This window comes from Podarcis vaucheri (assembly GCF_965113315.1).
Source record: "Podarcis vaucheri genome assembly, chromosome: 17".
Classification (NCBI taxonomy): domain Eukaryota; kingdom Metazoa; phylum Chordata; class Lepidosauria; order Squamata; family Lacertidae; genus Podarcis; species Podarcis vaucheri.
The window spans coordinates 4,179,345-4,203,774 of NC_138755.1; the positions used below are offsets into that span (position 1 = coordinate 4,179,345).

At 47.4% G+C, this 24,430-nt stretch overlaps 2 protein-coding genes across 10 annotated transcripts in view; one reads left to right on the forward strand and one right to left on the reverse strand.

Annotated features, from left to right (window-relative positions):
• ATP2B3 (ATPase plasma membrane Ca2+ transporting 3) overlaps positions 1-7,084 on the forward strand; it is a 120,583-nt gene extending 113,499 nt beyond the window's left edge. For 5 of the 8 annotated variants that reach the window (XM_082205714.1, XM_082205708.1, XM_082205707.1 and 2 more), the window contains one exon: positions 3,607-7,084. In XM_082205714.1, the coding sequence (XP_082061840.1) occupies positions 3,607-3,930 (324 nt within the window). In that variant the 3' untranslated portion in view covers positions 3,931-7,084. The remainder of the gene's footprint in view (positions 1-3,606) is intronic. The other 3 variants (XM_082205711.1, XM_082205712.1, XM_082205713.1) reach the window with 1 other exon arrangement.
• A 1,933-nt stretch (positions 7,085-9,017) lies between these two features.
• CCNQ (cyclin Q) lies at positions 9,018-19,692 on the reverse strand. 2 transcript variants are annotated; one of them, XM_082205741.1, is made up of 6 exons: positions 19,672-19,692; positions 15,898-16,009; positions 14,811-14,994; positions 13,707-13,839; positions 12,454-12,681; positions 9,018-10,093 (listed from the first exon to the last, which is right to left on the reverse strand). In XM_082205741.1, exons 2-6 carry the CDS (start codon positions 15,983-15,985, stop codon positions 10,004-10,006), a joined length of 723 nt encoding a protein of 240 aa, XP_082061867.1. In that variant the 5' UTR covers positions 15,986-16,009; positions 19,672-19,692; the 3' UTR covers positions 9,018-10,003. The 2 variants fall into 2 exon arrangements, with proteins under 2 accessions (XP_082061867.1, XP_082061866.1); XM_082205740.1 differs by lacking the exon at positions 19,672-19,692 and adding an exon at positions 19,024-19,112.
• Between the last annotated feature and the right edge of the window lie 4,738 nt (positions 19,693-24,430).

The window sequence follows — 24,430 nt, forward strand, 5'->3', positions numbered from 1 at the left end:
GGAACCCTAACAATCACCAGTTAATAATAATAAATAATAATAATAATAATTTATACCCCGCCCATCTGGCTGGGTTTTCCCCAGCCACTCTGGGCAGCTTCCAACAGAACACTAAAATACAATAACCTACTAAACATTAAAAGCTTCCCTAAACAGGGCTGCCTTCAGATGTCTTCTAAAAGTCTGGTAGTTGTTGTTCTCTTTGACATCTGGTGGGAGGGCGTTCCACAGGGCGGGTGCCACTACCGAGAAGGCCCTCTGCCTGGTTCCCTGTAACTTGGCTTCTCGTAGCGAGGGAACCGCCAGAAGGCCCTCGGCGCTGGACCTCAGTGTCCGGGCAGAACGATGGAGATGGAGACGCTCCTTCAGGTATACTGGACCGAGGCCGTTTAGGGCTTTAAAGGTCAGCACCAACACTTTGAATTGTGCTTGGAAACGTTTAAAACTTGCCCTGTAGATGGCGATATGCTGAGAGGTCACTGGTCCAAGATAGTCAACTGCCAACAGTTCAGGGAGCAAGAAAGAGCCAGGAAACCAAAAAGGAGAGCAATGTTTAAGGTAGACAAGGCTGGCCAAAGACATATTGAGATGGAAAAACAACATGGCCTCCCTCCTGCTAACTAACCTTGAAAATGTCTCATATTCACACCCTTTTGAAATGAACCATTGTGTCATTATGAAGCAGTTGTTCATTTTAGTGGGACTTGCGCATGAGAACATCCTGGTGGATTGAGCTTCATGTGTTGGATTGGTCTCCAACTCTGCTGCCCTTAATGGTGCACAAAATCTGTCTGAGGTAACAAGCTCACTTTACCTCATGGCAGGGGCACAGTGTTACCCTGAGGGGGGAAAGGCTCAACAGATAATGTCAAGTTAAACACGTAATGCAGCAACCAAGATACCTGGGACTGAAACATGATATAACCCAGGGTGATATAATTACTTTCTTTGACTAATCAGAGACCAGGGTTGAAGAGCAAAGTAATGACATTGCCAGCATGGAACAGAGTAAACTGAACATATTCCTAGTCTTTTAGATTTATTATATGATGCTAAGACAAATCTTTCCACTCCCAGTCCCAGAGAGGCCTAAGTAGAATGTAGCACCTGCTACATTCACGACTACACAATTGCATAGGAACTTGCCCCCTTTCCCTTCATGTAGCTGACCATTTACTAGCTGGTAATTTACCAGTGTACATGTAACCACTTGTTAAGCCAGCATGGTTTTATCATGTGCTAACACAAATTTTACCTCTCCCCATATTTCCTGGGTTTCTGATAAGTATGAAGATTTTCCTCACAACCTGGCAGAACAATAGAAACAATGGGCTTACCAAATGGTTGTGTGCACCATCTAGTATCTTACCACCCAGCAAAAAATCGTGTGTATTCACTAAAAGTTTACTCCGAGCAGCCACATTAAAATATTGGGTTCTAGTTTTGTTTTTCACTTTCTGCACAAAGCTGAAAGTCGGTTGTAGGACTCCTTGATTTACCATTGTCCCATTGTTACCATGAACAGCAACAGAACCATATTTTTCTCATTGCTGACTGTAGAATCTAAAATGGTTCTCTTCTCACATAATAGCCGCACATCGTTCCCAATGGAGGAAAGAGCATTTAGGAGCCTCAGACCTTCAAATACCATATTCTCTCTAAGCTCCATCATTATTTGCTTAGCTACCTTTCAGTATATGACCCAGTATTTCTGCCTTTCCTGCATGCTTCCGAATTGTGCTGGGGTTCTGGGTTTTGCTTTGTTGCTTTCTGTCTTTCTCTTTTAGGCCTTCTCCTCAGCTTGATCCTTCCCACCCCATCTCCTGGGTACAGGAACTGGATTCTGGGCCCCTAAAGCATGATGTGGCATGAAGGCACCCAACTGCATGTGCTGCCCTAGAATGTTGTGCTTCTGTCCTACTTCTTTTGCTCACTGCGCATGCAGATGAGTCCACATTATGCGTCTCTTGTCCACCACCAGCTTCCTAAGCGCTAATCAAGATGAGCCACTCCTCTCTCATGGGAGAAAAAGTGTTCCCCCTTCTCCCACACCAAAACTCACCAGAAATTTTGAGCTAGGAGCAGAATTGTGTAGGATTTTTACCCACAAAGCACTGCAGGGCTGATTAAGATGGACATGGCAGTAAGCACACTGCTTGTTTATTTTGGGGCCATTTCCCCCCAGCCCTGCCTTGAAAGAGGCAGCAGGTTCATTCCATTCGTGAAACCAGACAGGCTGAGAATATTTTAAGCTTTTTCTGAAGCTGGGAAATCAAATGCTACTCCCCTGTCACCTTTGGTAAATTAGCTGCTATGTTCTCAACTCTGAGGAAATTAAGGGGAGCCCAACTGAATTTTAAACGCCTGTGTCAATTGCCAGACTGAGGGGCGAGAAGATGGGGGGAAACAAGCAGCAAAGAAACAGAGCAGGTATGAAATGCTGTACCCCAAAAGAAAAAGTTCAGGATTTTTCCTGAGTGTAGAGGATTTTACACACACACACACACACACACACACACACACACAATTTCTTTTCCGTTCTCTCACTTTCTTTAGATTAAATTCATTTCCACCCTCCACTCTCTGTCCCTTACAAAGCCACTAGATTGTTTCACCCAATAAAAAAATGTTGGCCACATAACACCCTCCCCCATTCCTGTTCTAACCATCCGCACTTGCCATTTTTTCTATTGATTCTTCTTCTCATCCCTTTTAGTTTTTTTAGTTCTTCACTGCTGATGAGGGCTCCTTTAGTCCCCCTCACCTTTCTCCCCAATCACCCCTTCCATCAATGTCCACCAGGAATCATAAATAATATCCCAGGTATGGCGAGGAAATGGAAAATAAAGAACAACAAAACACACGAAAACTGGTTATAGTTAAGAAAGCAGAGGGGCTGGTTGTCCGCATGGGCGGCCGCTCTTTCCACCAGCTTTGAGTCGGGCCTTGGGACTTAGAAGCCAAAGAAAATGAAGTAGGGTGGCGGAAGGTGATATCAAGAACAGTATAAAGCTGCACAAGCCTTTCTTTGGCCTCTTTGCTTCTGCTTATAGCCTATGAAAGGTGGGTCAGAGCAGAGCTTATGCAGCACACAAAATTTGTATGGCTTAGCTTACGTCCAAGTTACCATCACCTTAAAATGTACATCACAGACTTATCCTGGCTTAACAGTCATTCCCATGAAATCGTAACTCTTTAACTGGAATTAGGGACATACAGAATTCTTAGCCCCCTCACTGTGCTTCAATTTGCTGAGGGAAGCCATGACAGTTAAACTGGTATAAAGCTGATATATGCTGTTTTGTAGCATAGAAGTGCCCTCAATTAGCTAGCAGGGCTGAAAACAAATTCACCTGAGATATTTATGAAACCCTGGAGAACCACTGACAATGCTTGGCCTGCACTGACATGGGCTGGAATGAGGAGGAAAGTTAAGTGTTAGGACTGCAAGGTCCTATCCCTTCTCCTCAGCCTTCTCCTTGACCAAGCCAGCTTGGCAAAGGACAAAGTTAGCAAGTCCCACCAATGTGGCCTGGCGTCAGTTCCGGCTCTCAAGAGTCAAGCTCTCATTCTCTCTCTTCTCTTTCCTCTTGGCCTTCCCTGCAGATCCGCGTAGTGAAAGCGTTCCGTAGTTCCCTCTACGAAGGGCTGGAGAAGCCAGATACGAAGACCTCCATCCATAACTTCATGACAACGCCCGAGTTCTTGATCAACGACTACATCCACAACATCCCCCTCATTGATGATACAGACGTGGAGGAGAGCGAGGGTCCCCCGAGACGGCGCTTCCGGGCCAGTCCCCCACCATCCCCCAACAAGAACAACAACGCCATTGACAGCGGCATCTACCTAAGCACGGATGCCAGCAAGACACCTACCTCCTCGTCCAGCCCTGTTAGCCCGCTCCACAGCATGGAAACTTCCCTCTAACACAACCCCACCATGCAACCAGTCAAAATGACTTTGTGCACAGCAGGGGTGCTCAGTTCCTCCTGGGAGACAAGGACTAGCTGAGTGAGTCAGGAAAGAAAGCGGGCAGGAGATGGCGTTTCTCCTCTTGACACTGGAGGTTTTTTCTCTTAACGGGGTGGAAATGGACACGGTTTCTGCCACTGGTTGGCTCAGGCAAATGAAGACGAGAAACTGAATGGATGCAATGAAAAGCGATAGACAAACTGTGAAGGGGGAGAAAAGTTTTCTTCAGAATCACCCATGAGGGGTTTGTGGCTGAGTCCCGGAGGGTGTACAGGAAAAAAAACAACCACCCATTTCTCTAGTCTGTTCTTCGTTTCTCTTTGGACACAAAACACACACACCGAACCCACGATAATCCCCCGTTTGGGGGTTGCTTTGATTTATTTCTGGGACCTCTTTTCAGGTTTCCCCTCCCCCCCCAAAAAAAAAAGTTTTAAAAAGGAACTATATTTGCACCGGAAAAAGAACAAACAAAAAAAAGGAAAAAGGAAAAAAGAGGAATAATCTAGACATCTATTATCCTAAATATATATATATGATACCAACCAACAGATGTATTAACGGACCTTCTGACCATAAACGCATGCCTGTTATCAAACCCTCTTTTCTCCTTTCCCCTCTCCCCCAAGGGAATTTCAGCCTGGGGCAAATCTGTTTTTGTTTTGTTTTTTTAAAAAAAGATCATTGCTTGCTGTAGCTTGTATTTTATATCAGGGTTTGCCGGGGAAAGAACACTGATTATTTCCTCTTGGGAGTGGGAATTGACTGTGGGGCAGTTGCTGAGTACAGTAACAGAAGCCCTGATGGGCTGGGTCTTGCACAGGTGCAGAGTGGCGGAAATTAAGAGTCTAGTTGCACTGGCAAAAATTTGGGCCTTTTCAGGCAGTTATCCAGAAACTGACCCAAAGCAGGCCTCCCTGAAATGGTGTACTTCCCCCTCCCTGGAAGTACTCTCAATCCAAATGCTTCCTAAAGCTGGTAATTTTGATCAGCTTCCAATAAATATCTGAGCAAAAGAGACTGTTTAGAAAGGGGAGAAAGATAAAGATTGAACTACTTTTTTTTAATCTACTAAGAAAGAAAGCAACCACTTTCTTGATATTTTAAATTTCTCATTCAAAGCATTGATCAGACTGGCAAAGAAGTTGTATTTCTGATAATCTTATATTTTGTGCCCAAAATGAAGGAATAGGTTTCTAGCCCTCATGGTTGTGGAAAGACATTTGAAAGCATGCAGGCTTAGTGGCCAGCAGTTAATGACTACTCATCGAGTAGTTCTGGCTTCCACTCATGTTTACTTAATAATGCTGATTTATATTCAGTTTTATTCCAGAGTTTAGTCATGTTATAATGCTTTTCCTTTTACACTGGTTTCAAGGACTGCATATCTCCAGACCCAATGACAGTACCTGCAAATGCTGGGCTGGGAGAAACAAGGTTATTAAGAGAATTCCACTTTCCCTTAAGGAGACTTCATGCATTTCCATTCTACTTCACTATTTTTTTCCTTCACACAGTTGTGTACCATGGGAGCCACGAACCCACAAATTCAGCTTCTGCAATCCCCACAATCAGAGAAGATCCCAAAGGTACCATGGCAGCGAGGACTGGGGTGCCCTTAGGAGTGACAAGGTGGGAGACAGGTCCATGAGGCCCAACGCACTGGGAAGCTGGTCTGCCGCACAGAGAAAAGAGAGCACTGCTGCCTTTTCTTGCAGCTCCCATGCATTACTGTTCAGCCCGTTTAGGTGAATGACCTGGTGGGCTGTGCCTCATACTAGTCAGCAGTAGAGAATGCGTACCATTTGTACACATTTCTGCCTCGTACGCCAAAATCACAAGGCAACCGTTTGAAGGTGGCAGAGATTCCGGCTGCTGAACAGTGTATTCCTGGCTCACATGCTACCTTGATCCTATGCACAGACAAGTGCTGTGAGGAGGTGGTGAGGAGGTAATGTTTTCTTTGCTCGTTTATATCCCACTCTTCCTCTCGGTTCAGGGTAGCCTATAGCGCATTATTCTATCTTAGTCCTGCAACAATCCTATCAGGACAAAGAGTTAGAGAATGAGTTCATAGAATCCTAGGGTTGAAAGGGACCATCTAGACCAAAATTGCAGCAGTCTTTTGCCCAAGGTGGGATCAAACGCACGATCCTGAGATCAAGAATCTCATGCTGTATCAGAGGCCACCAAGTAGCTTCCATGGCCGGGTGTGATTTCCCTTGTTTAACTCTGACGTGCTATTGGATGGATGCACTGCATTGGCTCTCGCTTAGAGAACCTTTGGTCTAGCTGGCGAGGGCAGAGAAAGAAAAGTTGAGGTTCACAGCACAGCAGCACATGGTGTCATAAGGTCAGAAAAACGCCTTTATTGCCCAGAGAGAATACTGGCTTCCACCAGGTTAAGCTTGCGTTCATCTTCTTCCAAACCAAACCAGCTTATCTTAACCTCAGTTATACAACATTCCTGCCAGAAAGAACCTGCAACAAGCTCCAAACTGCCACTGGCTCTCCATGGCAGCAAGCACGGATCTGGGCAGAGTGCAACCACTGAACTTAAATGAAGGGCCAGCACCCTTTTGCTGATGCTGAGAGTTTCTTACAAGTATCTGGTGCTGTGGTCTGCACTGATACAGTTCCGCAATGTGGGGCTACATAGAGGCCACCAAAGAACCATTCATAGTTCTGTCACACATGGTGACAAAGGAGCTGTAGCTACAGCAGCCAGGGAGAGATGGGGAAGGAGTCAGGATTCATGGGTGTTGTCCCTGACCAGACTGTTTTGTCTTTTGCTGCAAAGATGAGTCGCCCTCAACCCCTTGCAGCCCCAGCTTTCTCCGCATATAAAAAACATGTAACTAAAAGTCTGTAATATTTAGAAACTGTGGAACGTACTCTGCGTTTTCCCAGGGCAAACCTGCTTGAAAATACCAGCTGCAGCACTGTCAGAAAAGCCATCCCTTCCTCGGAAGGGCAAATGCCAAACCCATCTGTAAATCTTTTTGTCGTCATCTTTTCTTTCCAAGAAAAACAACGAAAACAAAAAAAAAGTTTCTTTTTCCTCATCTGAGTGTTTAAAGGGGAAAAAAAATAAAAATGGAAATCTTAAGTGTTTAATTTTCAAGTAAACGGAATGGGCCACCAAAGGAAAGCTTTAGTCCCAGTCTGGGCTTATATATGCACACACCCCACACCCCATCCGAACAAAAAAGAGATCACTTTGCTGCTGTACAAATTTGCCAGGTGTTTATCAGTGAGTTTCTGCTATTTCACAAGTGTGGGAGGGTAAGGGCATTCCTTCTAAGGGAGGGGGGATTCCGTTTCATTGGGGATATTTTTTTTCCTAAATCATAGTAAAAAGGGGGAGAGGGTGAAAGGTTTTTTAAAAATAATAATAAATAATAATAATAAATAAGTTTAAAAAAGCGCTTGTACATTTGTCCAAATGGAAGAGGCCATCCAAAAATCACAAAGCCTGCTTTAACGCCTTGATTATTAAAACAAGACCAGGCTGCTACCCAAAGCGAAAGCAGAAAACCAGCCATAGTCCCAGGATAGCAACACTTTCAGGCAAAAATGGGGGAGAAATAAACTACAAGTGCTACAAAATATTGTTTGTAAGCCAGTTTGTTTTTTTTGGGGGGGGGAATTATCAAGAGCATTGTAAATGTACAAGTAATATATAAACCACTGAACTTGGGTATCAGATAAATTTTAAAAGGCATTTATGATAATCTATTGCATTTTGTACCAGTTATCCTTCTTGTTATTTGTACATTTACAGTGCCTTTGATAAAGGACTTTTTCTCAAAATGCAATGGGCTGTAATAAATAATAGGTAGAGTTTATTTCCTTTCTTTGGCTGCTACCACCATCAGTGTCAAGTGGACCACACTGGGGTCCATCCATAAGGGACCTAGAGTTTGCGTAAGTTTGGTAAACCTTTTTCCCCACTCTCCTCCATCCTAAGGACTATACACTAATAGTAAGCTCCATCCACTGTCCCAAAAAACTGTAGAAAAAAAACCCTAAAAGCAGAAGGGGGTCCCAAAACAATGAAAACTAAGTATGCAATGTGGGACACAAGATGCTGACTGACAGTGGTGGGGAGAGGGGGTGGCTGGCTTGCTAGAACCAAGAGCTGGAGCACGTCTCTCTGCAACACCGTGTGGCTAGTCCAACTTGTTCTAACCAGTAGCAGATGCTTCCTTTGTTACAACTCCACTTCCAGCATCCTCTCCACTTGATGCCTGACAATACTCTCTGTAGATTGTCTCTTAGAGTATGCTGGCTAAGGGTATTGCCAGGTTTGGAAGACACACCACAGGTGGGGGGACTAGAAGCGCAGACATCCTCAGTCCTTAAGTTCACTTCCATTTGAAAACTGAACTGGTTTTCCATTCTGACTTCTAATACGAAGTATAAAGGGCATTCACCCTAGAGATGAAGAAATGCCATTTTTGCTTCCATGGGCGACTGAAGACTGAAGAGTCATTCCTACAAGTTCAGGATGTGTGTCACTAAAGTAGAAACATAAAGTAGAAATATACTAAAGTAGAAATATGACAGACATGCAGGAGCTGAGCTGCAAATGGACTGCAATGAGAGGTCAATCTGGAATAGAACTAGTTAGCAAGTGGTGAGCTGGCAGCCCTCGGTGGCACAGGCAGCAGGGGGCTCTGGCGCAAGAGCTATGCCCTAGAAAGGGCTCTCCTGGCATCTGCCTCCACTCATTCACAGCAGAGTGGGGGCAAAACCACCCCAAACCACAAATGGGGGGGGGTGACTGTAGTGCACATGGCAGCAGCAGTGGCTCACCATTTCGACCTGACTTGCAGCATGTCTTTGGAAGTTGGCCCACACTGGTCTCGCTGCCAAAGGCAGGCAGCCTCCCTGAGCTGTCTCTGCCACATTAGGACCGGCTAACAATTGTTATCTGGCCATTATGAAGCATGGAGAATTGACTCCCACCCCAAGTGGAACAGGCAGAGGTACAAGAATGAAACGGCACTCAGAAGGTATACTGTCTGTGGACACATTACTTATTATTATTAATTTTATTTATGAATTGCTCCCAGTAAGGCATCCAGTAGCTACCAAGGCTAATAGCAGTGAATGTCCAAGGCTTTATGAATCTGCCAAATCCTTTTTAAGAGCCATCACATTCCATGGCAATAAATCTCACATTAATTATTTTGTGCTATGAGCATACAGACTTTGGCATGTCCTGAAGATACTGCCGTGTAATTGGACAAAACTCGAGTTCTAGAGTTTTGAAAGAGCAAAGGGAAGAACTCAAGGATTGAACTTCTGACTGTTCAATCAGTGCCAACATTTCAATTTGTCAGATGGAACTCGGGTCATCTAGTCCAACCCCCCTGGTGAAGAGGCATTCTGTTGGGGCAACCGCAACCTGGATTCAAGGTGCCAATTGGCTCCTAGTTTATATGTCTGAGTTTCTAACACTGGGAGGAAAGAACTGCAGGGGGCATGATGAGGCTTGAAATGAGTAGTGACATTTTTTCCTATTCATTGGCAGCCATAGTTCATCCATGAAATTTTCTTACTCTGGAATTAAGGCATTCACAGCTGTGGAGTCTTTGTCAGATGTCATGGAGTCACAGTACTTCATCCAAGATCTATGACTGGTACGTTGAAGCTTTGGGGAACCATTCCAGAAACAGGTGGGGGAAATATCCTGGCAACATGTTTCACCTGTAGTAGGGAGGCAACAGGTTCCTTCTCCATGTTCTTCTTTCCCCATGGACTCTGAGCTGGCACCAAGTTGGGAGTAGAGGATCAAAGGCTTCAGACTAATTCCAGGCTGGAGAGGGATTCAGGGACACCACAGAACACAGTCTATCCAGGCACAAACACCAATGCAGCCCGTTTTGTTCTACTGGGTCACTCAAAAAAAACAGGATACAAATTTGCTGTGTTTTGAGGCGGCAACACTATCACCTCAACCCCACTTAAAGTGACCAGTCAACTTGGGACGCTGAAGCTTACTCCTTATGGCCCGATATACTTAAGAAATTTCTGTATCCAGAGTATAAATCTGGATCAAGCCCAAGACAATCTGGTCAATGACATTCTTGGAGAGATCTTCGCTGAACACCTAGAAGGAGAGAAAATCAGAATAGAATTGTAGAGTTGGAAGGGACCCCAAGAATAACTTAGTCCAACGCCCTGAAATGCAGGAATCTCAGCTAAAGCATCCATGACAGATGGCCATCTAACCTCTGCTTAAAAACCTGCAAGGAATTAGAGGTCACCACCTCCCAAGCGAGCGAGACCGCTCTGCTGTCAAACAGCTCTTGCTGTCAGAAAGGTCTTCCAGATGCTTACTAGGAATCTCCTTTCTTGTAACTCAAATCCAACAGGAGAAAATAAGCTTGTTCCCTCTTCCACCCAACAGTCCTTGAGATGGTTAAACCACTGAGCCTCTCTGGCTTGCCGAACAGAAGGTCGGCGGTTCGAATCCCCACAACAACGGGTTGAGCTCCCGTTGCTTGGTCCCAGCTCCTGCCAACCTAGCAGTTCGAAAGCACATCAAAGTGCAAGTAGATAAATAGGTACCGCTCCAGCGGGAAGGTAAACGGCATTTCCGTGCCCTGCTCTGGTTTGCCAGAAGCAGCTTAGTCGTGCTGCTCACATGACCCAGAAGCTGTACGCCGGCTCTCTCGGCCAATAAAGCGAGATGAGCGCCGCAACCCCAGAGTCGGCCACGACTGGACCTAATGGTCAGGGGTCCCTTTACCTTTATTATACCTCTCAGTCTCCTCTTTTTCGGGCTAAACATACCCAGCTCCTTCAACTGTTCCTCATAAGGAACCAGGTAGGAAGGAAAAGGTTCTGCAGAGAAGGGAAGTCACTAAGGTGGAAACAGATGGTGGTGGTGGTTTTCCAGTTTACAGTGATTGGAAAGGTAGATTGCTGCTTGTGGTATGTTTACTCTGCCTATTTTCAACTCTGCAACAGGCTTTGGATACCTGTTTCACTAGAGGGAACAGGAAGACAAAAACAATGTGCATAAGCACTATGGAAGTGAAGCTTCTCTCAGTTCACCTTCAGCTGCTTATTTATTTTTAAGCTATTTTCTGTCTCCAGCCTTAATTGTCAACCACGCAGGACCCTGCCTCTCTTGCCTATCCCCTTGAGTTCACAAAAACTCCCGTACCTGGACAGGAGTTCTGCCTCCAAGAGGAGTGACTGAATGACATCACTCAAGTTAAAACACCAGGTCTTGATCCAACATCTCCTATCTCAGAGGCTCTGTAGGAGTTCCTCCAAAAGTCTAAGAGGTGGAAAACCATGTCTTTGAAAAGTGAGGTTGAGGGCACCCTTCTCATGCTCACAGCTACACCAGTGCTACGGCAAATCCTCATCCTAAGCAGAGAAAACAGCAGGCCCTGCCCCTGTTAGAGTGACGATTTGCCACAACTAATGCTGCCCACACCCGCAAAGAAAACCGAGATACAGGATTTGTGACTTCAACACACTACTACACTCTGCAAGATGTTCTAGGGAGGAGTTGGGACAGTGCTTTTTTCTGCCAGTACGCCATACCTGAACCTCTCCTCTCTCCCCCCCCCAAAAAAAAAAATCTTCCACTACATTGCACTAGTCTAATACCAGAACCACTTTTAATGTTTCTTCCTTCAATAAAGGGCAGCTGGTTGGGGGGGCACACTTGAACCAAGCAGACAAGGTATGGGAAAGGGCTTTTATACAAAGCAGCAGCAGCAGCAGCTCCCTAGTGCCCCAGTCCTGATCCAGTGCAATGGTCCTGTGGCTGATCTGCCTTTTTACTTTTTCCCATAAAAAACTGGGAGGACTGCAGATCACCTGCATCCTGCATCACTTGGCCTCTGAATCCTGAGTTGTCCCTCAAGAGCATACCAAAGCTTGGAGGAGGATCTGATGAGCAGCAGGGGCAGCCTTGCAACCTCCCTCAGTGCTGGTTCCCAGGCCTAGCACATCCCTGTACAGTGGTACCTCTAGTTGCAGAGTTAATCCATTTCAGGGTGCCGTTTGCACCCTGAAAAGTCCGCAACTAGAGCGCTTCTTCTGTGCATGTGCACGGCACGATCCAACTCTTCTGCATGTGCACGAAGTGCGCAGATCGCTTCTGCGCATGCCGCGAACCAAGAAGTAAACACTTCTGGGTTTGCCGTGTTCATAAGCTGAAAGTCCATAACAAGCGTGGAACGCAACTTGAGGTATGACTGTATAACAAGCAGGGAAGTGGCTGGTGTGGAGCATGGAGTCCATGTGACTGCAGAGGCGCAACAGTCAATGGGTGGTACTATATACTTCTGATTCAGGATAAAAACGGACCATTAAGAAGGAAGGAGGATACTGCGTGGGCCAGCTCCAAGACAAGCGTCCAGGTCCAGGTCTAGGTCGAGCTGAAGGGGGATACCTGACTGCTTGCCCCGCCAGCGGCCCGCCCACCTCTCACTCCCGCGCCCTTACCTGCCACCAAGGCCTCTCTGTTTCAGCATCAGCAGGCACCTCCACCCCGTAACACTGCAGGGCCAGGTAAAGGACGGATGCAGCGATATGCTGAGGGGGGTGTTGCAGGCACAGAGGCCCATGGTAGCTGTCCCGCAGCAAGGCCCAGGCTGCCACGGCCACTGGGGTCCGATCCCAGCTGTGCCGGTTCATCCAGTGCTTCAGGGACAACAAGTAGTGGAGAAGGTACTGCAGAAAGAGAACAGCAAGTGTCAGCGATGGCTGAAAACCCAGGGGCTCCGCTTGTGAGCAGCATCTCTCACAAAAGCTCTTCCTTTCAAAAAGGGATTAGGGCTTGTGGCAAATCCATGGCAGATGCTCTTCAAAGGCCATGTCCCTTGCTTCACCCCCACTGGTTTCTGGTCCCATGATTCAGTCCCTTGGGGCTAACAACACAATCTCACAACTTTCCCCCACTTTGTCCTCACGTGTGTGTGGCTCTCCAGCATGGCGGTCACCTTGGTTTAGAAAAAAAAACTGGATAACTCCTGAACACCAGGGACAGGGAACCACTGTGGCCCTCAGTGTTGCTGGACTCCCATCAGGCACAACCTGAGCCCAACTAAAGATTGAGAACGGTGGAAGCCACAGCTTCCCCAGCCCCACTGAAGACCACCTGGCCACTTGGTAGTGGAAAAATCTCTACACAACTCTTCAAAGCAAAATAGGTGTTGCTTTTATTCTCACAATAACCCTGGAAAACAGATGAAACTGGCAAGCTATTTGCCCAGTGAGCTTCATGACTTGTGAGGGATTTGAACTCAGGTCTCTCCCGCAAGCCCAGTACTTTATTCATGCCACCACACTGGCTTTTGCATTCCTACATCCTGCTGCCCCAGGATCCAATCCTACTGCACCTGCTCTCAACCACGGAGAAGGGCTCCAAAGTCAGGAGTGCTGGCTCCCAGCCTGCCTGGGTTCATTCCCCCACCACTTGGGGAACGAGTGTTGCTGGGTCCCATCTTTCCTCCCCGCTACTAGGTCTGCCTTCCCTTCCCTTCTCTGGCCAGAACTGCGACTTCTGATCTGTTCCTCCTAGTCTAACCCTCTGCAGTCTGTTCCCATCTGGAAGGTGGAAGCAGAACCCAGAGGCTTGGGGTGCAAGGAACAGTTCCTCCAGGTGGGAGGAGAGTCGTGAAGGTGTAGCCCTTTGCCTCCCAAACAAGTCATGCACCCTGTTTGCACCCTGAGCCCCCACACTGAGCAGCCCGCACCTTATGGGGGTGCTGGAAGGAGACACGGAAACACAGCACCCGCAGCATGAGCAGCTCACACTGGACAATGCTGTCTCTCAGCTCCCAGAAATGCATGTCCAGTTCCAGGGGGTCACTTCGTGGGTGCAAGTACCTGTGGGGGAGAAGAGGAAAAATTCTGGGGGGTTATGGGGTTCCTTCTTGCAGGTGACAAATTAAACTGATTTTTCTCTTTCTCTGAACACCCAAAAAAAGCTGCGTGCAAATGTCTTACAGAGGGAGGCGTTCCTTCCAAGCCTGAACAATCTTCTATGGAAATCTTGTGGAAAGCCAAATCCCTTGCCTAGAATTCTGAATGGGGCTACAGCCTTTGTTCCCCACAACTAGTAGATTTATCAACTACAGCTGTTAGTTGATTAATTGGTGGGGGGCACTTTTAATCAACAAGGAGAAAGCCTAATTGATAAAGCATTTATTTCACTTTTTAAGTCAGATTTCTCTTTAGTCTGGCTGATGGTTGCAGCAAGGGGTCCTTTTTTGTTTATGCCACATGGGCTGTTCATATTAGGGTTGACCTACAAATTTTACTATACAGGGCAAATGTCTGCACTGCCACTTGTGAATAAACTTTGACATAAGCCAGTCAAGAGGATAACTGGATTTAAGCAGTTCAGAAAAGCAAGTGGGGATGTGTATGTCTTTAACCAAATTAAAAGAGGGGTGGTTTTGTTATTCCTTGCTCTTGCAAGCACACCCACCCACTGTGGAAAGCTGAGGGTACAATGGCAAGATGAGTGAGGAGGGGCACAACTGTATAATCCCTCATTCCGTACATCCGAAGAGCAAACTCAGTTCTCCGAGTATGCCTCCTTATGTAGGTACAACACCAAGAAGACGGAATCAGCAGGCTTGGGGAAACCCCAAGGTCTGCAGAAGTACAAAAAAAGTAAATTAGAAAGGGACTCTCCCCCAAAAAGGCCAGTGAGAACAAAGCGTACTCAGTGGCTAAGGAATGGCTGTTGGGGAGGGAATAGAAAAATTTGAACTGCTTGCCTTATTCTGCATCCATGTAGACATATACTCCTAATACAGCTAAGTCCAGCTCTCACACTCGGTCCACATTACCTGTGGCTGACATTGATGATGTCCCTTGTCCGCAGGTGCTGCTCTTCTACCTTCCCCGCCAGGTAAAGGGCAGCCATAGCTACCAAGTAGGGATCATAAGGTTCCAGAGGCACCTCCATAAAGAACCGGTGGTAAATGGTGCATGCTGTGGCAATGGGGACAGAGCGCAAGCCCAGCTTCACACCTGTCAATGGAAAAGAGAATCAGCAAGGCAAGGACTGGGGACTGAGGGGGGGAGCAAACTGCAGGGCCCCTTGACTCACAGGTGGCTTTGCCACAAAGCAGGGTGCAGAAGAGGGAGAGGGCAAACTAACAAGGTTGTGGTCAGGGAAAATCCACTGGGAAGTTCTCCTGCGCAAACCTCTCTAAAATGAATGGGAACTGTGCAAAACCATGCGCAGATCCAATTCCTTTCAGTGATGCAGACTCAGATTTTTTTTCCAGTGGATTACATCCCATTTTAACCATTGGGAGGAAGGGGCTTTCAGATTTTCTGCCTGTAGGCACCTAAATGTCGCTTCCACCCTCAAGATTCCTATGGGCTCCCCCTTCCCTCTATCAAGGCAGATTTCCTCCTAAACAATATTTCTTGATTTTCCTTGACGTTTTAGCTTCCGTTCTAAAATGAAGCAACCAGCCTTTTCCTTTTGGAGATATGACAAATTATTCAGACAATGTTTTTACCCCAAGCCTGCCTCCACCACCTTTCAGTATTCCTGTGAGTGCAAAAGTACCGACACTATGCAATTTATTTTTAAAAACAAAATGTCATAGAGCTTAACAATTTATTACAGTTAACTGAAAACAGCATTAATTTTAAAAGAGCATACTGCTTGAATTGTTTTCCTGTTTCTCATTGACTTACAATGACGCCCACCAACTCCTCCATTTCGCAGCTCTGGGCTTGTCTCCAACCCAGGCAGGACCCTCTACCCTCCAAGCCACAAAGATTGCCACACCTGGTCCTGTGTCTCCTCAAATCACCTTTCCCCTTCCAACATAACCCTCCTTTCTCACAGGGATTGGGGCACTACTGACCAAGCGTTCCTCAGCTGCACCAAAATGCAGAGCCCAGCACCCCTCTCACCTGCCTCCATGATGAACCTGCAGACTTTGAAGTGTGTCCTGGCATCGGCAGATACCTGACCGGCCTCTGACAACCCAGCAGAATCCATGAATGTTGGTACGTTCCAAAGAGTCTGCAGAAGCAAAAAGAACCCAAAACCGCCTTAGGAAACACCCCTTAGGAAACGTCCTAGGCACAGCCCCTTGCTCCCAGTAGGATGCTGCTCTTTGAGTCCCATTCCTTTGACTGACAGCTGCTACCACCTGCCCCACTCCCTAAGGCCATGGCAGTCTAGCAAGAGTTGCATGCTCAGGCTGCACTGAATTAAGGAGATATGGAGGGAAGGGGCGCAGGTGGTGCGGTGATATAAACCACTGAGCCTTGGGCTTGCCAGTTGGAAGGTCGGCGGTTCAAATCCCTACGACGGGGTGAGCACCCATTGCTCGGTCCCAGCTCCTGCCAATCTAGTAGTTCAAAAGCACGTCAAAGTGCAAGTAGATAAATAGGTACCACTCCGGCGGGAAGGTAAACAGCGTTTGATTTTGCCAGAAGTGGCTTAGACATGCTGGCCACATGACCCAGAAAAACTGTCTGCGGACAAACGTCAGCTCCCTTGGCCAATAAAGTGAGATGAGCGCCGCAACCCCAGAGTCTTTCGTGACTGGACTTAACTGTCAGGGGCCCTTTACCTTTTTATGGAGGGAAGTCCATCTCTGCCTAAAAGCAAAACATTATATAAAACAGCTGGGGGCAACTATTTATAACTCCTGTCAAGAGGAGCAGGACAGCACCTAATACTAGCGCCCATGCTCAGAGCAAGTTGTAGTGCAAGGAGGACAGGATTAAATGGAAACGGCATCCAGAAAATACAAGATCGCGCTTGTTCCTAACATATGATAAGGCAACACTTTATATGCACACACTAAGAGAAGGGATGGAGCTCTGGCCTACTTCCACTGAATCAGCGGTGTGGGTGGGAGTGGGTGGGTGTTGGAGAACCCCCAGAACAGCACATGGGAGGAGGAGGGAAGATGAATCTGCCATGCAAGCCAAACTGGAAGAGTGTGACACTGATATTCCTCCCACTGCAAACAAATCAGAGGAGTTCCCAGCAGGACACTGTGAAAGTATCTGTACAGGCCAGTGAGGAAGAACCACTAGGCTACAGGCTGGATCTGCCCCATGGCACCTCTGCCACAGCCACACACCCCTCCTCTTCCTCCTCAAACGTCAGAAGAGCAGGGAAAACCTCACCCACAGTTCGGCAGAGGCGGGATTCGTGGGTGATGTTCCTCAGGATTGCTGGGGTGGGGGAGTCTTAAGCCTTCACTTCCCCATCCAATAAAAATGAGTTAAGAAAAGCAAATAGCAGTGTGCGTGGGATGGGGGGGGCGTTAAACCTGCCCTCCCTCCCCATCCTGATGAAACATCTTCGTGTGTGGGGGAGGGTGATGTGTCTTTCTCTCTGTGTAAGTGGGGGAGCCCCTGCGAGAGAATATGGCTCTGGAAGGCAAGGGAGGGAGCATGTGCATATATGCACATATATAAGCACACATATATATGCATATATATATATTGGCAGCCACTCTCCTCCTCCAGCTATCTTTTCTACTCTAGAGGAAGTATGCACACGCAGAATCAACTAACATGAATCAGAACGGAAGAAGAGCTCTGCCGGATCATGCCAATGGCCTTTCCAACCCAGCATCCTGCTCTCACCTTGACTGACCAGGTGCCCCAATGGGAAACCCACAATTCAGTAATGCCAGGACTGTTTAAAGACAGGGATGGAGGAACCTGTGGTACTGCTGGGACTCCCCAAAGCCCCAGCCGGTTTGAGCAACAATAAGAGATCAGGGGGGATGCAGGTGGCACTGTGTCCAGAGCGAGTCCAGATCCTAGGACTTGCCGATCAGAAGGTCGGTGGTTCGAATTCCCGCGACGGGATGAGCTCCTGTTGCTCGGTCCCTGCTCCTGCCAACCTAGCAGTTTTATAGACTACAGTTCCCATCAAACCCAGCCAGTATGGCCAATGCTTGGGATGATGGGAGTTGTAGTTTAGCAACATTGGGGCAGGAACACCACTTTGAGGTTTTCTCTACAGTCAAGAGGTCTATAATTTCTATGAAATAAATAAACAAATTGGCAGCACCTATGCAGTGCTTGGAGGGACGTGGGTGGCGCTGTGGGTTAAACCACAGAGCCTAGGACTTGCCGGTCAGAAGGTCAGCAGTTCGAATCCCCATAACGGGGTGAGCTCCCTTTGCTTGGTCCCTGCTCCTGCCCACCTAGCAGTTCGAAAGCATGTCAAAGTGCAAGTAGATAAATAGGTGCCGCTCCGCCAGGAAGGTAAATGGCATTTCCGTGTGCTGCTCTGGTTCACCAGAAGTGGCTTAGTCATGCTGGCTACATGACCCGGAAGCTGTATGCTGGCTCCCTCGGCCAGTAAAGTGAGATGAGCGCCGCAACCCCAGAGTCGGCCGCGACTGGACCTAATGGTCAGGGGTCCCTTTACCTTTAAGAGATCAAGGGAGTTGCATCCAGCAACATTTCTTAAGGTATCTCCAAAAATGGGTTCTCCAGTCAGTGAAGGCAGTGGAGTGGAAGGAAGGATGAGCGCAAGAAAGGCACACCATGCTCAGCCCCTGAACCACGGTAGGAAAGTCCCTCTGGCATTACAGTGCCAGGACACCAGACTTCCAGAGCGCTGGGGCCTACGCAGCAGCACCCAGAGTCTGCAAAATTCAGCCCAGCTGGTGCCAATCTAGTTTGCACCCTGGGCAAAGTGAAGTACTTCCACCCAATTTTTTTGGTTGCTCACCTCGATTTGTCAAAAAAAAAACCAGCATGTCTTGTACAAATTATAACATCCTTCAAAATATAAAATACAAACGTAAAATGTTATCAGAACTTTGTAAGATACAACGAAGGTCACTCTGCATAAGACTGCGCCCCTCGAGAGGTCTGCGCCCTGGGCAGCTGCCCGGTGCCCTAAGGATGGCGCCGGCCCTGCAGAGCCCGCCCCCCGCCCGGGGCTCGTCCCGCTCCGGAGCCTCCCCGGTTTCCATCTGCACAAAGGAAAGGAGGGCGCCCTCGCCCCCCTCCGGGGCCCCGACCCACCCCGGGCACTCGCTCGCCTCCGCGGACCTGCTACTGGCGGGAGCCGAGGCGCGCAGCTGGCGAGGCGGAAGGAGGAGGGGCCCGGCCCGGCCGCGCAGCTCCCTCGGCCCCTGGCGGGGAAGGAGGCTCCCTCGGCCCCGTCGCCCCTAAGCGGAGCCGGGCCGGAGGCGCGCGCCAGGAAACGTCCTCTCGGGCGCGGCGCCGTCTTCCTCCGCGCGCTCCCGCGCGGCTCTTCCTGCTCTCCGCCCCTCGGCCGGCCTTCCCTTCCTCGCCGGGGCGGAGACTTCTTCCCCGCCGGAGCCCCTTCCAGGCGCAGCTCCGCCCTCGCCGGCTGCTGCCCCGGGCGCGCTTCTTCGGCGCCGCGCTGCAGTGCCAGGGCTCCGCGGGGAAACACGGCCTCGCCTCCGGGGCTCGGGGAAGCAAGGGAAGCGGAGGCCTGAAGCTCCGGCCCGGGCAGGTTTTTCCGCGAACAGCAGGAAAACACAAACGGGGAAGCACACCGCGGAAAGAGCTTTTGGAGCCTTCCAGGTTCCGGGAAGGACTGGCGAGGGCTCCGGGAGCAAGACAGAGCTCTTTCCACGGACACGTCCCCCCCCCCCGTCCCCGGCAACTCTCCCTTTATTTCCCCGTTACCCGCATAAACCTGTGGTCGTGCAAGTGTAAGATGCGAGTTACCTGTAACTGAGAAGAGCCGTGACGTGTGTTTTACGACGATTCCCCACGAGAGGGTGCCGGTTCAAAATTCATCTGGAACCAAATGGCCTGACGGATGGATGAGTCCAGAGTTACCCATCGCTAAGGAGGAAGCCTCCCATTGGGCACAGTGGGATTTACTTCTGAGTAAACTGCTAAGCAGCAGCGCACACTAGACCTAAGCCTAAGCACGTGCGACTGAAACAACATGTTTGCTCTGCCTCCACTCACGTCCTCTTGCTTTCCTTCCCCCCCCCCCAAAAAAATATTACATTTTCCACAATTATAGCACTTATGGACCAAACAAAACACAAAGAAGAAAAACAAAAAAGACAGCATAAGAAAAAACAATATAGTGCATTACCAAAAAGATATAACCAACACCACAACATATATAAAAAATAGGAAAAAGAAGACGTCCTCTTGCTTTCCTGTTTATGTTATAATACAAATCGTAGCCCAGTTGGTAGAGCGTGAGACTCTCAATCTCAGGGTTTGGGGTTTGAGCCCCACATTGGACAAAATATTCCTACACTGCAGGGGGTAGGACTAGATGACCCTCATGGTTCTTTCCAACTCGACATTTCTGTGATTCATAGAACTCTGCACTTGGAAGGGACACAAAATGTCATCGAGTCCCAACCCCTGCAATGCAGGAATCACAGCTAAATAAATATTAGACTGTAAGGCACCATGCACATTGATGACAATTGTTATAAGAATTCTAAGGTCTCAAATACAGAATCAATGTTCATAAATGTACAAGGCAAACATATATAAACCACATCTCTGAAATAGTACAGGAGAGCAATCCTGAAGCCAGTTTGACTCTCCCAAATTGACCTCAAGTATTTCTCTGCAAGGAGGAAGGAAATGGGTAAAGTTTTCCGATTGTTTTTGGACTGTAGGGGCTTACACCTCCCTGCAAAAACAGTCTGGCAAGTATCTGTTAAGCTGAGCAAACTATCAATATGTGTAAGAGGTTCAGTAACTAAAGTATTTACCATCTCAAAAGAATGGCCAGGCTACCCAGAAAATGCAATCAAGTAAGGCATTATCTGGTATCCTGGCAGACAGGAGAGAAGTAACACACTCCAATTTCTGCTGGAGACCGCCTCTTTCTGTGATGTAGGTATGATGTTTTGGAGGTGGTTTTGGGTTATAGGGTGGGCAATTTCAAAATAAGGGCTTGCGCACCATTGTTCTGGGTCTCTCCTACCTCCTTGCAAGGAGGGGAGGGAACTTTGTTGCAACAGAAAAATAAAGATCTGCCTTGCTTTCTATGGATCTTGCCTCCATCCATTCATCTCTGATCATGGACTTAGGGGACTCAGTCCCTTGGGAGTTGGGCAGCAAAAGCCCAACACCCTGTTTTTTCTATACCGTAATATACATCAGAGCCAGCTGATCTTGGTTTTCTTGATGGCATCTGTCTGTCTCAGAGTGTGCCATTGGGGGGCAAAGTCAACCCATGGAAAGTTACAACTCCTGCTATGGCTGTTGAGACCAATGCAGGAGAGACATGTTTTGTTGCAGACAAGGGCATCCAGTTGTGCACCATGGTGTTTCTACAGGAAAACACATGGTGTTTACCCTATTGGAAGCCTCTGGTCAGTTTCAGCACAGTTGTCAGTTTGCAACCCAGAGTTTCCCCCTTTAAATTTGAGAATGGGGCTTTTCCTGCCTCTCTTCCATCTGGTGCTGCCATTCACACACTTCTTCGCCAAGCAGGTTGGTAGGGTGGGGACTGGGAGTTGAGACAAATGATAAAAGCAGGTGAAAAAAAAATGGACGGGAGAGCCCACGATTGCCTCACCAGCCCCAACCCCATCCAGCCTCCAGTGGAGTTCTCCAATGAAGCCTGGAAAAAAGGAAATATCCTGCATTCATGCAGACTGCTCAACTCATGGCTGGTTGCACATTTTCAATGTATGCAATTGTACTGCAGTGACTGGGGGTCTGAAACAACATTTGGGAGGATATCCTTTTCGTTAGAAGGCTGTTGAGGAACATGCCTCCAAGGTTCAAGTCTCTGTCACAGTGAAAAAGTCCTGCGGCATCTGAAAAATCAAGCAGTTTATTGTGACGTGCACTTTCAAATCCATAGTCAAGAGTCGATTTCACAAAGTGCAAATTATTAACATATAAATACAAATTTACTAAGCCTAACCTAACTTTCACCAGATACATAGAGTAAATTGGAAGAGCACACTGGACACTGAGGTACACCAGAAGAAAAAACCCAGTGAACAAGATTTAAAGGTAACAGGAACACAAGGAACACATTCAGATAGCAAGATAAAAGCCACAAACAAAACATGACCTACATTTTCTGGAACATCAGAGCTTGAATACTGTGTGCCACAGCAAATAATGCTGTAGCCTTGGCCTTGTAAAACCTGGTTTCAAAATCCAACTCAGCCACAAATCCTACATATTATCTTTCAATATCTGTAGGTCATTTGGGGAGGGAAATGTACGTAAGTTATTATGATGGTGTAAATTAAGGAAAGGGTTTATTGGCTTGTTGTTATTCTTCGTTTTGCTTTGTGATGTATTCTTGTGTATTTTTATGTTGTGAACTGTCCTGTGATCTGTGGTTGAAGGGCAGTATACTACTACTAGTAGTAGTATTACAACAACAACGTTCAAAGGCTAAAGTTGTTTAGAACCTCAAAACAGAATTTTGAAACCACAAGGAGCAGAAAGTAGCTTAGTTTGGTTTATAGTAAATGAAGCTTCCTTAAAGGTGAATTCTAACAAGACTAACATATTCTCAGGTTTTCCTCAATACTGTATTACACAGCCCTGATGGTTAACAGTTTATATTCACCTGTTATTCCAATAAAGAATGTGAAAATATTCCACTATATTAAAACCTGTGCTTTGTGTCTCAGATTATGTGTTCTAAGTATCTAAGACTTGCAGTAGCTGAAAACCAGTGTTTGATATATGGAGGGGGGGCAGAGGGGATCTGTCCCCCTTGCCTTTTGTGAGGGCTTCTTTGGTTGCTTTTAGAAGAGGGAAAATGGTGGTGAGTCAAGGGTGGGGCTCATGAACTTCTTTTAAATCCCCTTTACCTCCCCTCATCCCATTTGAACATCCTGCTTGAATCTCATTAACACAGGGGGGGGGGAGCGGATTAAAACTTCTCTTTAGCACCCTTGCCAGAAGCCACATCATGCCAAGCTGCAGTGTTGTGCGAAGGAGCCATGAGTTGGCACCTGCCCAGTTCCATACTGTTGTACTCCCATCAGTAATTGATACTCGGCAGCTTGCACTGCTGGTGTGCAGAACACTACAACCTTGACAGAAATGTTTCATACACATCATCACCAGCTACTACCTGGGTCAGAAGAGCAGAGGGAGGCATTGCTTGCAACCTGGCCATCTCCTAGGCTGAACTCCGTCTGAATTCAGTGAGAAAGAGCAGCATGAGCACCTAACACAGGGAAAACTCTGGGCATGAGACTGCTGCCACAAGCAACAGAATGAATTGACCCTTCAGAGAGATGCATCGTGAGGGTTTTGCTGAGTGCTGAGAAATCAGGATAAACATAATGGGAGCTACTTTTGCATTTTAGCAGAAATATATTTAATTCTAGGCCAGTGACAGACAACAGTTTTTTAAAACATGAGAGAACTGCACTCATGTGGTGTGCTACTCACATACTCCTTTTGTTCCACAGTAGTCTCTTGTATGCCTCCTTCCGGAAACTCTTGCAGCCACGCTGGTGCCAAATGTATTGCTCTGCTTTCCTTTGGACCACATCAGTGAGGCTGGGAGAGGGGGTCTTGTTGTCTGGGCTGGCCAGGACCCCCATACACTCTGCCCAAGCGTGCGCCACAAGGAGGTTCCTTTGGTGCTGCTAACACAGCAAAAACAATGCAGGAGGTAGCAGTTACAAGTTATTGGTCTCTGCAGCCACAGCAGGTGCTGTGATTCTCCAGTGGTATCACTACACACACACACAAAGTGTAGTTCTCCATTGCCTCTTAAGACAGGCGGATGCCAACAACAACAAACAAGTTTTGCATGCTTTTGAAACAAGATCAAATCTGCCAAATCTGTTTACCAGGAGGTAGCTAATGAACCTTCATTGCTTTGACAATGGAATGAAGTGGTAAAGAAGATTTCAAGTTTCTTGCAAATTACATAAAGGAAGTCGGAGAAGGATGGGGAATAAACAAGGCGAGGCTGGAGACGGCTTTCTTTTGTTGGGGTTCCTACTTCATGCCCGCAATTTAAAATGATAACACCACTTTGCAGAGTTGTTTGCTTTTCTAGGCTACATGTTGTGTATCAGTTGGCTGAAGGTGTTCCCAGGTCTTGCCTTAAAGTTCAGTGTGATTTGCAAGTTGAACCTATGCAGTCAGAAGTAAGCACTACTAAGTTCAATGCAGTTCACTGCCAGGAAATTATGCACAGAACCACAGTTGTGCCTCATGGATGATCAGGGATGTAAATTCATGTCTCCTGGATCAACACAGCTCCCTGGATTTTGGACTTTCCTTGAGGTTGTGGCAATGGGAGCTGCCATGGCATGTGTGGTAATGAATTTCCTAAGTGTTGCCTTTGAACAGAGGTTCCCACATTGTTCCAGATGCTCAGCCCTACTCTCTTGCCTCGGAGGGAGCTGTTGCCTGGCAACTGCCAGAAAGGGAAGATGCACCTCCATCATGAGCTGAGAAAGGTCCAGCTGTCCAGCACCAGTCCTGTGCCTAGAAGGAGGCTCTGCTA

What these genes read in the sequence shown, in the direction of transcription:
- CCNQ (XM_082205741.1), bottom strand. Translation starts at nt 15,985, where the DNA reads ATGGATTCTGCTGGGTTGTCAGAGGCCGGTCAGGTATCTGCCGATGCC. An exon ending in CAGGTTCATCATGGAGGCAG is followed by an intron (nt 14,995 to 15,897) that starts GTGAGAGGGGTG and finishes TTCCATTGACAG; the next exon opens with GTGTGAAGCTGGGCTTGCGC. An exon ending in ATCATCAATGTCAGCCACAG is followed by an intron (nt 13,840 to 14,810) that starts GTAATGTGGACC and finishes TCTCCCCCACAG; the next exon opens with GTACTTGCACCCACGAAGTG.